Source organism: Gopherus evgoodei, chromosome 13, assembly GCF_007399415.2.
Source record: "Gopherus evgoodei ecotype Sinaloan lineage chromosome 13, rGopEvg1_v1.p, whole genome shotgun sequence".
NCBI lineage: Eukaryota > Metazoa > Chordata > Testudines > Testudinidae > Gopherus > Gopherus evgoodei.
In genome coordinates this window covers 6,889,817-6,905,319 of record NC_044334.1, presented here as the reverse complement: position 1 = coordinate 6,905,319, position 15,503 = coordinate 6,889,817, and the positions used below count along the sequence as shown (strand labels likewise).

General features: G+C 40.1%; 1 protein-coding gene across 2 annotated transcripts in view; it reads right to left on the bottom strand.

The window, feature by feature from the left end:
• RHOF (ras homolog family member F, filopodia associated) overlaps positions 1–15,503 on the bottom strand; it is a 43,640-nt gene that overhangs the window by 7,245 nt on the left and 20,892 nt on the right. The window contains exons 1-2 of one of the 2 annotated variants that reach the window (XM_030582576.1): positions 15,130–15,401; positions 13,904–13,991 (exon numbers count right to left, since the gene is read on the bottom strand). In XM_030582576.1, coding sequence (XP_030438436.1) covers positions 13,904–13,991; positions 15,130–15,291 — 250 coding nt within the window. In that variant the 5' untranslated portion in view covers positions 15,292–15,401. Of the gene's footprint in view, positions 1–13,903; positions 13,992–15,129; positions 15,402–15,503 lie in introns of those variants that run through there. The other variant, XR_004002953.1, reaches the window with a different exon arrangement.

Genomic DNA, 15,503 nt, shown 5'->3' with positions numbered 1-15,503 from the left:
CTCTTAGCCTCTACAAAGGCAACTTTATGAAATCAAGCTATCCTCTAGCAGTCAGTTACAAAATTACCCACTGTAACCACTCCAGCTTCTCAACTCATTTGCTGCTACTTTGCCATAACACTTGTGACTGGTGAAGCAGATTGATGGATGTTCCACTTTACAAAGTCATGATGACCTGGCCCAAGTTGGAATAAAGCAAAAACATGAACTAGCCAGGGATCTCAAAAGAGCTGCTTTTGATGGTGTAAATGAAACTGATGTGCCATAATGAGAAACAGAACAGACAGATGTGACATCACATGGCTTCATCTTCACAGTCAAAGTTGAGGGTGGGTTGAGATGAACCAGGTATTTATTTTTAATTGTAGACTAAGATAATCAGATAAAGACATGAGGAAATCTACATTTATGCAGGCATAACATGTTTTTTCTTACATATTTCATACACCTTAGGAATGGCAAATACAGAGCATAGCAAAAGCTAAAATACGTACACCATAATAGGAAGGCTAGAAAGGACATGGTTTATGGAAATATAACATGATCTGATTCCAGAGAGTGCTTATTTGTTTCTCTTCAACTCTGCCAAAATTAACAGCTACAGAGTTGTTCTTAAAAATAGCTGTGTTATAACTTTAGCAGGCTGAAACTGATCTTCTTAAACAACACTGGAAGGCAGATACTTTCAAGTTCTCTGTATTGCAACTATAGATACTTTAGCACTTATATTGTGGTAGAGGTATACATAGTACAGTGCAATAGGAAATGTTTGCCCGTATGTGAAATCCTATTGTCTGAGCTATGGTGCTTTCTCTTTTTTGTAAAAAGCAAAATAACAAAACCTGTGTGAAAGAAGGAATGATGGAACTAAGGGTTTGTTTATACTGTATTTGCAGGATGCGATTGCAGTTTGAGTAGACATACCCGAGCTAGCTCTAAGTTGAAGCTATAGCAGTGTGTGCTTCAGCACAGAGTAGCCCTGTAAACAATTACCCAGGTTTCTCAGTGGGCTTGTACAGGTTTAGCTTAGGTATGTCTACTCAAGCTGTAATCACACCCTATGAGTAGAGTATACACATATCCCAAACATTTTAGCGTTTAACTGCCATAAAGAAGTTGGAGGAGGAGGTCAGAGATGTGCATATTGTAACTAAGCTGCTGGCTGACTTCCATCCCCAGCACAAGGGTGAGGGAAAGGGTTGGGCCACACAGCCCTCTGGGAGGGGCAGCAACCCAAATTAATATCTAGCTAATAGAGGGCACCATATTACCCAGAGTGACCAATCAAAAGAAATGTCAGGAGGCACAGAGGATCAGGCTCAGGAAAGATCCTGTGTGTGCAGCAGGTTGAAGGCAGCAACCTGAAAGCTGGCTGCAGAAAGGATCCATGCCAACACCTCCCTGGCATCACTCATTGAGATACCTTGGTTTAGTGATTACATCATCAGATCCCTTGGTGCTGCAAGGCCCAGTAATTCCATATTTGAAAGCTTTTGTCAGACAACAATATGACTTTGCATCCTGAATAACATTTTTTAAATATTATGGAAATGTTAATTAACCAAAACAAACAAACAAACAAAACCTGACATTTTAGGAACAGGAAAAGGACATTGAACTAAACCAATTTGCTTCATCTAACTCTGGATGGCAGATTCTATTTTCCTAGTCAATCCCCTTTCATTCCTTGGTCCTCCTACTGAGATGGTCAACAGAAGGGCTAATTAAATGTCAGTTGTGGTGGTGGTGGTCTATGTAATATGGACAACTGTCTTCTAGGAAGTGGAGTAAAATCTCTTTAGGCCTACGAACGCTTATGCTCAAATTAATTTGTTAGTCTCTAAGGTGCCACAAGTACCCTTGTTCTTTTTGCAGATAGAGACTAACACAGCTGCTACTCAAACCAATCAGATGATTGTAAATTTCAACCTGTTTGCAATGCCCCAGGTTTGACAGGAAGCTATTACATTACATAACATTTTGAGAGACCAGATCATGGTGCCTTAATTAATCTGGGTCCAGTTAGATCCAAAAACTAAGCTATACATGCCTTTCTTCTTGCCCTCAAACACAGTGATAAGAATTGTCAAAATGGCAGATGCATCAAATTCTCATCATCCAGCCACACACAATCCAAAACCTTTTCAAAGAATTGCCCTTTCACAGCTTTCACCATTGCATCCGGATGATGACATGCAAGAACAGGGGTGTGAGAACACCCTCTTCTCAGTAAGGTTACTCAGGCTGTGGTCAGAACTTTTCTTCACTGTGGCTTTAAAACAAAAATTCTGCAAGATGAGATAAAACAAAAGTTGCAGGACTGAACAGAAGGGCCCACTGAGCTCTCACAAAACCTTTTGATTACTAGTGTTCGGTCTCAGTTTTAATTCTCTCTCTGTTGTGTTGTCAAAATTGGTGTATGAAAATTTCATTAAGATTCTTTTTTATAAGATTTTTTTTCTTTCAAAATTTTCAATCTTTCTCTTCCCACAGCATTGTAAAAGAATTGCTATTTAGCATTAATTCCCTGCATCTGTGTGCCTTTAACAAGCTACCCGCACAGCTCTTCACTTGGTACAGCTAATTTCACATGAGATGCTTAATTCCTTGCCAAAGACCATATACTCGCTCCTTCACCTGAAATGGCAACTAGCCCATGCTGTCACAGCTTGGCCTTAAGAACAGGTGGGGCTTCAGTCTGATGGGGGACAGGAAGAGAGGAGGAAATTAGGCCAGGAGTTGCACTCTCTCCAGTCTCACTGCCAGAAGGGAAAATTGGGCTAGTTTGAGTTTCTCAGCCTGCATGAGGCCCTAAGCAGCTTGGATTGCTTGCATATAATACCCACCCTGCACAGGGACATAATTAAAATTCTCTCATGCATCCAAGATCCTTGGGAATATATCATGATACTTTCAATCAGCTTAATGACCATTGTGCTTTGTTGTAGTTATTCAATAGGTTCCTACAAATGAACTATTTCTTTATTCTATAACATGCTGACCATGCAAAGAGGACTTAAGAATTCTTAGACCAGGTCTCAGAACATGACTTTAAAGGAAGGCATTAAACTCGTGTAACAGACAATTATACAATAGCCTACCCACAAAAGATGCTTCTTCCTAACCCCTGTCAATTCATGTCTAGATTCTGTTCTGAAGTATGAAAGTTTATATCTCTTATAAATTATAATCCTAGCTGGTGTTACTGTAATTTATTTAAATAAATAGGATTATCTTTTAATCTAAGATCATTTCTCCATTTATTTCTTGTGGCAGTGAGTTTTATGAATTAATTATATATTGTCTGATAAAATATTTGTTAATCAGTTTTAAATGTATTGCCTGTGTACTTCATCATAATGTTGAAAAAATGCAAGCCATCAGTATAATGGACTTTACACTTATTTTTAGATTTTTCCAAATATTTTAATTATTTACTTCTAGAATATATTCTCTTGATAGAAAAGGTCCCATGGGACTACAATTGACAGAGAAGGGAAAAGTATTTATTTAAAACTAAATGTCAGTGGCATCCTACGAACTGACCAGCAAGAGTGCTCCTCTCTCTGGGTAGGCAGCCTATGGCACGCGTATCAAAGGCGGCACACAAGCTGATTTTCAGTGGCGCTCACACTGTCCTGGTCCTGGGGACTGGTCCGGGGGGCTCTGCATTTTAATTTAATTTTAAATTAGGCTTCTTAAACATTTTAAAAACCTTATTTACTTTACTTACAACAATAGTTTAGTTATATATTATAATCTTATAGAAAGACCTTCTAAAAACATTAATGTATTACTGCACGCAAAACCATAAATTAGAGTGAATAAATGAAGACTCGGCACACCATTTCTGAAAGGTGGCCGACCCCTGGTCTACATGGCAGTTGAAGATGGGACTGCAGCATGGGTAGCCACAAATGTACTAGCTTTAATTTAGCTAGCATGACTAAAAATATCAGTGAAGATGGGGCTGCATGGGCTGTACAAGCTCACCTGGGACTCTGGGTACACACTTGTATTGCAAGCACATGCCACCATATTTAGCTGTGGTCGCTAGATTAAAGCTGTTAAGATATGCCTATCTGAGCTGCAGTCTCACCTCCGAATGCAAAGTAGACATGCCCTTCATAGCACTATCAACTGCCACCAGCTGCTAGGCTGGAAAGGGGATTATCTTCATGGAGTTAAGATCCTGTATACCACTTCACAGGTCATGCCAACATGCTGCCTCAAATTAGGTATATTTCCTCTTAAAATGAACATTTCAATTATATAACTGAGAACCCCTATAGTTAAAGAAAAATTCTGAATTATCTTTTGTTTAGTCTGTGGTATGTTAGCTAAGGCTATACTTTCAGAACTCAGTTTAGAAAACTTGGGGAAACTTACTTTCTTCCTGGCAGAAATGAATAAAAAATTAAATATGACACCATATTTACAGCCTTACATTTTTTCCCAGGAGGGCCCTGTGAGTCACCTTGTTACCCCCCGCTCCAGCATGAGGGAGTCTTACTTATGCTTGGCTGGATGTCAGCTCCCTAACTCCACCAGACTGTGACCCACTCAAACAATCTCCTCTGTGCAGTCCTACCCTTTACTCTGTCTTGCAGGTTAACAATATGTGCCCCGCAGGCCCTTTGAAGCATTCCCCTGTGATAGCCAGCCCCTGACACTGGTTACTCACAGAACTACCAAGTTCACTATTCCAAAGGAACAATATACACACCAGCTTGTATGATCCAGCTCAGGATCACACCATTTTATACCGATGATAAAAGCTTTCTTTTGTTTTTATTATTACAGACTAAAGATTCAGGAGATAATGAGTAAGGATACTGGAAACAAATGGTTACATATAAAACAAAATCATAACATCCTTTCTAGAGACTAAACTTCATTAGAAAGGACATTCATCTGACAGCTACGTTTCTCACCCCCAAAATATTTTACAGCATCTTCAACCAAGATTGGCTGAGATCCCATGTTCATGAATGTAAATGCACTGCTCATTTACTTCCTAGGTGTAGATAATGGGGTGTCGTCTTTGCCTCAAATATGCCCCGAAGTTCATTGGCTTTGTACACTGGCCAGGATAACCATCCGAGACTTATTTTTCCTGTGTGCTGCTTCTCTGTTGACTTCAGATCTCCTTGCTAACTTGACTTTGTTTGTAAATTGGCATCCATTGTGTTAGCTTACAATGTTTAATTTACATCCTGACAGACAAACTTCTTACCTCCTGTCCGGAGGAAACCACTTCTGCCTTGATACAGACATTAAAAACATATTTTCAGTATATATACACATAACTCCTTACATAGCATCTGTACATATCTTTCACAATATTGATGACCAGTGTGACCCTGCTATTCATTTAAGATCTGACATTACATTCTCTGATAAACTAGAATGTACATGCCAGAATCAAGATACTCTTGTAACCCTGTTTCCAGTTGCCATTAAGAGGTTCTTGGATCATACACACACTTTTCTAAACTCCTCATCAGAAGGTTTTGGATCTTAGTGGCAACCATCTTTGTGGTCACGTAGGACTGGAAGGACTCTAGCTAGAGATTGTCAATGTTACTTTTTAATCAGTCACAGTGAGCAGTGTGTGTGACAAAAGGCATTACCTCCCCTCCCATGAGTCCCTCCGGAGCAGAATACACACTTACCTATCCTCCCGAGATGGCAGTGGAGGGAGAAACCAGCACCAGAAATTAGACCCACATCTCCTGAATTACAACATAAAGCATCACCACCAGTGAACTGTAATTCTTTACATGCTAAATGAAAGGAGTTAATTTACCTCTCAATTCCTTTACTTCACTTTACAATGAGGCATTTTAATTGAATAAGCAGATGCAACATGTATTTGCAGGCAAAACAATATATTGCAAACTCTTTGTGGGTTGCAGCACACAGACCACCAACTTCCTGCTACAGCAAGAGAGATTTCCGATAAGGAAGATTATAGAGAAAGTAGCACACAATAATACAAAAGATCTACTGTGAAAAATTCTTATTCTGTCTACTTTTATTCTAATTCATGATTTCCAGTTGTTGCTAAACTGATCATATATAATGAAACTTTTCCCCAACTTGAATTAAATCTGTGAAATATTAAAATTCTCCATTTTTATTTTTAATATTTCTTCAGTCTCCTTGTTCATGTCCTCAAGGGAATGGCTTAGAGACCTAGATGTCAGGTTTAAAATAGAGTCCTTGAAACTACAGGTTTAACACATGGCAGGGCCAACTCATTTCTTCATCCTACTGAGGTAATACATTGAGTTATATAAATTTGAATATGTGGGGGTGTCTTGGACAAGACCTTAAACAACTCTGAAGTCCTCTTTGCTCCATGTGGATACTGAAGACCCAACAGCACTTTCTTGAAGAATGGAGATTTGACTCCGTATCCTATGCCAAAGTTTCCCCTCTGACATTATTGTCAGGTGTGCCAGTTGGTTGAAGCCCTTCACCCTAGAGATGTCTGCATTGCTGTGGTATTGTAGATTTATAGTTTGTGAAATGTTCTGGGATCCTCCAGAATGAAAAGCACTATAGAAATGTAAACTCTTTTATTAGAGTTTCTTTCTAGTTTTGCATATAGGTCACTACTCTGTACTTGACAAAATAGCTTCCAGAGCTTGATCTCCTATTGTTTATACATGAAGAGTGAAAGAGAAATGTCCAAAACTACCTCGATATTTATGTAATAACTTTCTTAGAGACTCAAAGATTTGTTTCACTGGAAGCAGTTTCAATTGTTTTGTGTTTAAATAGATTGCTGGGGAATGAAACAGCTCCAACATGTTTAAAATTATTACTTCAGCTGCTCAGTTTATCTTCCTTTTCACTTTGCTGGTCAGAAATCTCATACTACAATCCTATTACAGTTTGCAATATTAAGGTTTCAGACTTCGTTATTTTCTTGTCAACAGAAGAATCTGGGGGATCTTGGGTTTATAAATGCCATATACTTGTAACTATATGATTCTTTTTGGTCAAGATTTTCCGACTTTAGTTAAGTTTATTTTACAGAAATCATATTTTAAACAATGTTATTTTGCCTTCAGATAAGTCATGCTAATTTTATAACACTTACTATGCTTTTGCAATGAGACAACACTCACTAGTTGACAATCTCAGCTTTAAGTTTCAACTGCTTCCCTGATGACAAAAATTTTAACTATATACACAATGGGGCCTTTAACTTGTTTGGACTTCTATGTTCTATTGCAATAAAAAATGTGAAATATAGTAATACATTTTCAGAAATGTTTCTATTAGTACAGAACATAAAATAGTTACCAGTTGCTTTATTACAATTTTAATAGAAATGGAAAATGTCTCAAATGTTTTAAATATTAATAAAATTCATTCTTCATGCCTTTTTTATATCAGCACTTCCATTTTCTCATGGACTCATATTCTGAACAAACCCCAGTTTGACATCAGAAGAATAATTTAATACTCACTGATATTCTTTATGTCACAGCTATATGAGCTAAATGGGGGAAAAAGCAAGAATATATACATTTGAGTATGTAAACCTCAAGTGGCATTAATTCAATCTACTGCGAGTCAAATCAGTAATTGAAAGGGCTTTCCAGCTGGCTTTGAGACAGTCAGAGAGAAAGCATGATCCAATAATTAGGTCAAATTCCTATGTGACCTTGGGCAAGTCACTTGGCCCAGATCCACAAAGGTACTTAGGCTCCTCAATTCTATTGATTTATGAAAGTTAGGAGCCTAATATCTTTCAGGATCTGGGCCTTAGTCTCTCTGTGTCTTATCTCCACTTTACAGATGGGAAAATGGAAATACTGCCCTGCCTCACAGGGGTGTTCTGAGGAAAAGTGCATTAAAAATTGTGAGAAACTAAGATACTATTGTAACAATGGCCATATAAGTAGCTAAAATAATTTAACTGCTGCTATTATCTGAAGCATCTATGATGCTCCCCAGGACACCTAGCGTTGCAAGGCACCTCACTACCACCTGCCCTAGGTGTGAGGAAATGCTGTGGATCAGCTCCTTGAAACCACCAGGCTCTTGGCAACATGAGCACTGCCTTCCAGGCCACCGCAGGCCTTGCGCTCTCTATACAGGATAGTGATAGGCACACACCAACCCCGGAGAGCTCCAAATTCCCTGTAGAGTTCAGCTCTTTTTCCCCTGAACACTCACAGAATTACCAGGCCTGCTGTTCCCAAAGAACAGTACACACCAGCTTGTAAGATTCAGCTTAGGATTATTTTGCTTAACACCACAGCACTTGGATATATTTATAGTGAAAACAAGAATAAGTTTATTACCAAAGAACAAGGTTGAAGTGACAGTGAGTAAGAGTAATGGAAACAAATGGTTACATATATTAACAAAACACACACCACAACACACTTTCTAGAGACTAAACTTAACAAGTTTACCACTTGTCTAAAGAAGCTTATTTCACCCAAAGTTCTCTCCAGTGTTTTCAACCAAGCCTGGCAACCCCTCGCCAAGCAAACTCATTGTCCTTCCTAGGCGAAGGATGCCAGGATGTCGTCTTTGTCCCCCAAATGTACTACAGCTAACCGTTCATGGGCACATCAAACTAAGGTCATCCCCCATCCCCACTCCTGACTTCCTCTGGTTATTTTTCTCTTTGAAGTTTTCACAATCCTTCATTAGCATTTGGTTCAGACCAGTGGGAGGAGCCCCACTGGAAATGATGCAACACATAATTTACATATAAACAGACACCTAGATAAACGTATCTTGTCTGACAGAAAACCTGTTTTTCACCATTGCTGGTGACCAGGCCCTATGCACAGCTCTTAAGAACATAATTTTCAGCATACATATGTAACTTCTTACACAACATTTGTATGTGTGTTTTGCAATGATACTGATGACCACTGTAATACTAGGATTTTTCTGAGACCACACATGACACTCTTTGGTAAACCAGAATATATATATCAGACCCAGGAGATTCCTGTAGTTCCTATTCACCCCGTGTGTCCCTTGCAAGTTGGCACTAAGAGATTCCTGGGTCACAGCATCTAAAACAACTGAATAACTTCATTGGCTCTGGACACTGTAAAATATAGTGGACTACATTTGCAAAAGTGACCAGTGATTTTGGATGCCCAACTTGAGATACCTTAGCATGCTGAAGATATACAGAGCATCTTCTCTTTGAAAATTAGGCCCCTGAATCATAAAAATGAAGGGCTGAGAGGGACCTTGAGAGGTCATCTTATCCATTCCCTGGTGCTGAGGCCAGACCTAGTATACCTAAACCACCCCTGACAGGTGTTTGTCCAACCTGTTCTTAAAAACATCCAATGAGGAGGATTCCATAACCTCCCTTGTAAGCCTGTTCCAGTGCTTAACTATTCTTATTAGGAAAAACTTTCTAACTGTATCTAACTTAAATCTCCCTTGTTACAGATTCAGCTGATCACTTCTTGGGCTAATATCATTCCGGATATGGAGAACAATTGATCACTGTCCTCTTTTAACAGCCCTTAACATATTTGAAGACTGCTATCAGGTCCCCCAATAGCCTTCTTTTCTCAAGACTAAATATCCCCCATTTTTTAAATCTTTCCTCATAGGTCAGCTTCTCTAAAACATTTATTGTTTTTGTTACTCCCCTCTGGACTCTCTCCAATTTGTCCACATCTTTTCTAAAGTGACACCCAGAACTGGACACTGTACTCCAGCTGACGCCTCACCAGCGCTGAGTAGTTGGGACTATTACCTTATAACACTCCTGTTATTACATCCCACAACATTAGCTCTTTGCAACTGCATCACATTGTAGACTCATTCAGTTTCTGATCCACTATGACCCCCAAATATTTTGCAGCAGTATTACTGCCTATCCGGTTATTCCTCATTTTATAGTTGTGCGTGATTTTTTTCTTCCAAGGTGTCATGCTTTGCATTTGTCTTTATTGAATTTCAGCTTGATGATTTCAGACCTATTCTCCATTTTCTCAAAGTCATTTTGAATTCTAATCCTGTCCTTCAAAACTGCATCTACTATGCATAGTAGATTTCACACTGTTCTTTCCTAGCAACACCTCCCAGCTTGTCATCTGCAAATTTTATAAGCACGTTCTCCACTCCATTATCTAAGTCAAGAATGAAAATATGAATAGTACTGGACACAGGACAGACTGCTGCAGGATCCCACTAGATATGCCTCCAATTCGATGGTGAATCATTGAAAACTAATCTTTGAATAGGGTCTTTCAACCAGATTTGCACCCACCTTACAGTAATTTTGTCTAGACCACATTTCCCTAGTTTGCTCATGATAATGTCATGTGAGACTTCATTTTTTAGTAGTAATAGTAGTAGTACTACTACTGCTATCTGTACTACAGTAGTGCCTAGGGGCCCCAGTAATAGACCAGGAATTCATAGTGATTGGTGCAATAAGGTGTCTCATGATGGGTACTGAAAAACTGAGGCATCCAAAGTCATTAGATACTTTTGGAAATGTAGGCCATTATGCTAGTGGAAACAGGGTCACCTAGTCAGATGGCTGCATGACTTATCTTTAAAAAAAATAAATAAAACAAACCCCCAAACATTTAAGCTAATCAGAAATTTATTAATAAACTGCAGCCAATATAATGTGCTTTTAAGATACACTTCTACCCTGATATAATGCGACCCAATATAACATGAATTTGGATAGAACCGTGGTAAAGCAGTGCTCCCGGGGGGGGGAGGCCCTGCACACTCCAGTGGATCAAAGCAAGTTCGATATAACGCGGTAAGATTTTTTGGCTCCCGAGGACAGCATTATATCGAGGTAGAGGTGTAGTTACTTTTATGACAAAACTGGTCTCTATTAGGCTATAGCACCCACTAGGGCTTTTCTCTAGACCAATGGGAATGCAGTAATTCAGTAATACTACCATACGTAACTGCCACATTAGTGCATCAACATTCATCTGACAAAGTGATTTAATATACCTAAGTCATGTGATATGATAGAAATAAAGTCATTGTACTGGAATATCGATCCTAAAACATCTCGTATCCTGAAAATGAATTCTTCAGCACTTATGTAGCAGAATGACAAACCCCATCCTTTGATAGTGTTCTGTTCCAGTTAAATGCTCTCTTAAGCCCACTTCTAGTACTGCATCATTAAGATTTACAAGAAAGAACACAATTCTTGGCCCTAATCCTGCAACCAAAGAAGTCAATTGGAATTTAGCCTATTGGAGCAGGTTTGGACCTCAGAAGATGTACTCGTATTATAAACTTTTACTCTGAGTAAACTACCAACTTCAAAAAAAGGTGAATTTAAGAGGATCTATTCTTTACAGTGTGAACCCAGTCCAACACTGAGATCTGCTAGTGTGGACCCAAACCGCCAAAAAAGGTCCCATTGACTTTAATGGGACTCCATATTGGGATAAGGATCCACACTAGCAGATCCCAGTAAAGAATTGGGAAACTGTGCTAGCAACAATCATAAGTTTTAACTACAGTGTATTGTGGGCATGGCCACATAGTCCATAAGATACTGGAATGATCTCGCAAGACACGTGGTGGAAAACACATCACTGAGTCTTTTAAAATCAGACTTGACAAAACACTAGAAACTGTCTAATAGATAAAACCTTGCACTGACAGAGGACAGTCAATATGACCCAGCAAGTTTACAAAAAAATAAGTGACACAGTATTTGCACCCCAAAATTCTACATTAACAAGTTCCAGCTATTGGTTATGCATAGTAGATTTCACACTGTTCTTTCCTGAACTAAAAAAAACCCCAAACTAGTGTATGGTAGGATCCAGATTATCTGTATCACTGGATTCAAGAGCAAGTGTGTCAAAAAAAGAGAGAGACATACTGGCAATTTATTAGAAAAATGTGGGTAATCAAGATCCTACTGCACTGGATAAAAGGTTCACCGCAAAGATCACTTAATATAAAAAATAGTGCTGAAAGATGATTACTCTGATGTCCTACAATGGATTTAAAAGGCCAATTGTATTTTTTTGAATATCAAAATTAAAAAATTGCTTAATTAGCCAAATTCGGCTGCAAGTTAAACTGATGTAAATTTGGAGTAACTGCACTGCGTTCATAGATTTATAGATTCCACAACCAGAAGGGACACTGGATCATCTAGGCTGACTTCAAGTATAATACAGGCCATAGAACTTCCCCAAAATAATTCCTAGAGCATACCTTTTAGACAAACATCCAATCCAAAATTGTCAGTGGTGGTAAACCTACTACAACCTTTGGTAAATTGTTCTAGTGGTTAATTACTCTCACCTTTAAAAATGTACGCCTTATTTGCACTCTGAGTTTGTCTAGGTTCAACTTCCAGCCAGTATCATGTTATACAGTTCTTTGCTAGATTAAAGAGCCCATTATGAACTATTTGTTGCCCATGCAGATACTTATAGACAGTAACCAGGTCACCCTTTAACCTTCTCTTTGTTAAACTAAATATATTGAGCTCTTTGGGTCTATCACTATAAGGCATGTTTTCTAATCTTTTAATCATTTTTGTGGCTCTTCTCTGAACCCTCTCCAATTTATCTACATCCTTCTTGAATTGTGGACACCAGCACAAGACACAGTATTCCAGCAGCGGATGCACCAGCGCCAAACACAGAGGTAAAATATCCTCTCTAGTCCTACTTGAGATTTTCCTGTTTATGCACACCAGGACTGCATTAGCTCTTTTGGCCACAGGGTCATTATTTTGGACACACTGGAAGATTATGGTCAGTAGATTATTTCTCACAACACCCAAATCTTTTTCAGAGTCACTGCTTCCCAGGCTAGAGTCTCCTATCGTGTAAGTGTGGCCTGCATTCTTTGTTCCTAGAGGTAAATGTTTACAATTAGCCATATTAAAATACATATTGTTTGCTTGCGCCCAGTTTACCAAGCAATCCAGATCGCTTTGAATCAGTGACCTGATTTACCAAATAGAACTGCTCCTGGTTCAAACTGGTGTAACAGAGCAGAATTTGACACAGTGTATCTTAATATTAGGGTTCTCTTTTGGAACACAAATGGATAATTGAGAGTCATTGCTATAGAAACTATAACAAACAAAGCTGAACACAAACCATTCCATTCATCCCTGGGAAGAAACCATCAAAACTGTCAATGTTCTAACATACTTTTAGCATTGTGGGCTTTCTATTTTGAACACTAACAGGCTTTTTTAAAAATCCCTTTTACTGTTTTGATCACACATGGTGGGAGATGAAAGTATCTTCCTGGTTGATTACATTACATTTTGCTTCTGGGCACCTGATATTTAATACCTTCAAGATATGCATGCTAGTTGGTGACTTTCTTAATAGTCTTCTTCACTATTAAGAACAAACCCATGACTAAAACTGTAAATTCATTAGGACTAGTGACGTTCTTCTCGCTGGCAGTCACATAGGCATGACTTTAAGGGTTTTGACCTCTTATAGTTTTAACTTTAACACAACCAATAAAAATACCTTAACAGAAAGCAAAAAGAAAATTTGTTTGGTTTTACTATCTTTCCAATATCAGCCAACTGTACATCCAAAAGAGAACAAGAACAATCTAGTTTGGTGAATGTCTAGTATTTTGGTGGTAAAAGTGGTCACATAAATAACATCCCCTCAAATGTCTGAAATATTAAAGAATAGTTGATATATTAAACAAAAAAGCACATTCAACAAAATCATTTCTGTAGTACAAAAATTGATCTGCTGTATTGCTATTAATACCACAAAAATTTTTCAGCCAGCTTCCTACTTGCCTAAGGCCAGTCCCCCTGTGTAATCCCTTACAAGGTGCTGCAGAAAAATTGGCTGTGCTTGTTTACTTATTTATTTTTCAAATAAGCATCTTGGTTAAAGTGATTTACCTGCAGTGTCATACAAATTCAGAATTACTTCTTTGTTGCCAACAGTAATACTGGTCGTATACTTTTCAAATACAGAAGGTGCATATTTCTGTCAAAAAAAGGAAATACAATTCTAGTTAAATGATAATAATATTATTTTGCAGTTCAGTAATCCCTTCCCTCCAGGGATCTCAAAGCACTTTATAAGCATGAATGAATAAAGCCTTACAGAAACTCTGGTAGACAGATATTATCCCCATTTTACTGATGGGGAAGGTGACACAGACAGGTTAAAATGACTTGTCCACTTTCACATGGGAAAGAGCAGAAGGGCTAGGAACAGCACTCACATCTCCTGTAGGCTATGTTCCCATATATTTGGTGTATGTACTCTAACAACAAGTTTTAATTCTCTGAAATGCAATTATACAAAGAGAAAGGAATGATTCAGCTGTTACAGGTTTCAAGCTTTATTTGAACCTCACTACCAATATTCTAGGTACAGATGGGTTTTTGAGCCAGATACCTGGTACTCTCCCTCCTAAACCTTTTGTGTTACTGGAAAGCCCCAACCAAATCTTCACATTACAGGTTTCAATACAGAAACTTCTCTAGAAATAAGGCTGTTTACAAATGCCTAGAGGAAAAGTCATTCTTGAACTTAAAAAATTGAAGGCACAAAAGGCAAGCGAAGTGTCTAAAACCAACTCTTAAATTTACTCAGACTAGCTCGGCCACCGCCTGGCAGTTGCTTCTCTCAGGTACAAACCCGTCGCCTGCACATCCTGCCACGACTTGGTTTAGCGATGAGTTGAACAGCCTCCAGAAAGCCCCTTCCTGGAAACCCCCTTCACCCCATGACAAACCTTCCCAGCCTGGTGCTAGCGCCAGCAGTGCGCACCTCTGCCTTGGCTAGTGCGGAGCCCAGCGCGGGCTGGCGCCTGCTGTCGCTCTTACAGCTCTGGCCAGTGAGGAATTTCTTCCAGGACTGCTCAGGGGCAGCTAGGGTGACCAGATGTTCCGATTTTATAGGGACAGTCCCGATTTTGGGGTTTTTTTTCTTATATAGGCTCCTATTACCCCCCACCCCGTCCGGACTTTTCACATTTGCTGTCTGGTGGCCCTAGGGAGGGCTAGGCTAGCCCTGGTGGAGGTGGGCAGAGCCCCCTCTTGTCGAGAGGTGCAGGGGGGCTCCTGGAGATGCTGCGGCGCGAGGGCTGCGGCAGGGGGTCCGGCCCCGCACTCACCTCGGGGAAGGCTCCCTTCGCGTACACCATGAGCAGAGACGTTTTCCCGCAGCCTCCATCCCCCACGATCACGATCTTCAGCTCCTTCTGCCCGGAGGGGGCGGGCGGGCTCTCGCTCTCCCCGGGCTCCCCGCCGGGGACGGACCCGTTCGGCACCGCCATCTGGGGGGCGCGGGCGGGCGGGCCCCGGAGTGCGGGGGGGGGGTCCCGGCTCTAGAGCAGCAGCAGCCCCGCGGGAGCAGGCGGCATCTCTGTCAGCCCGGCTCCCTGTGCGCCCGGGGGGCGCTGCTCTCCGGGCTGAGGAGGGCGGGGAAGGGGCCGAGCTGCCCGGCTCCCGGCTCCGCCGGGGATTGGCTGAGGGGAACAGGCTCGGC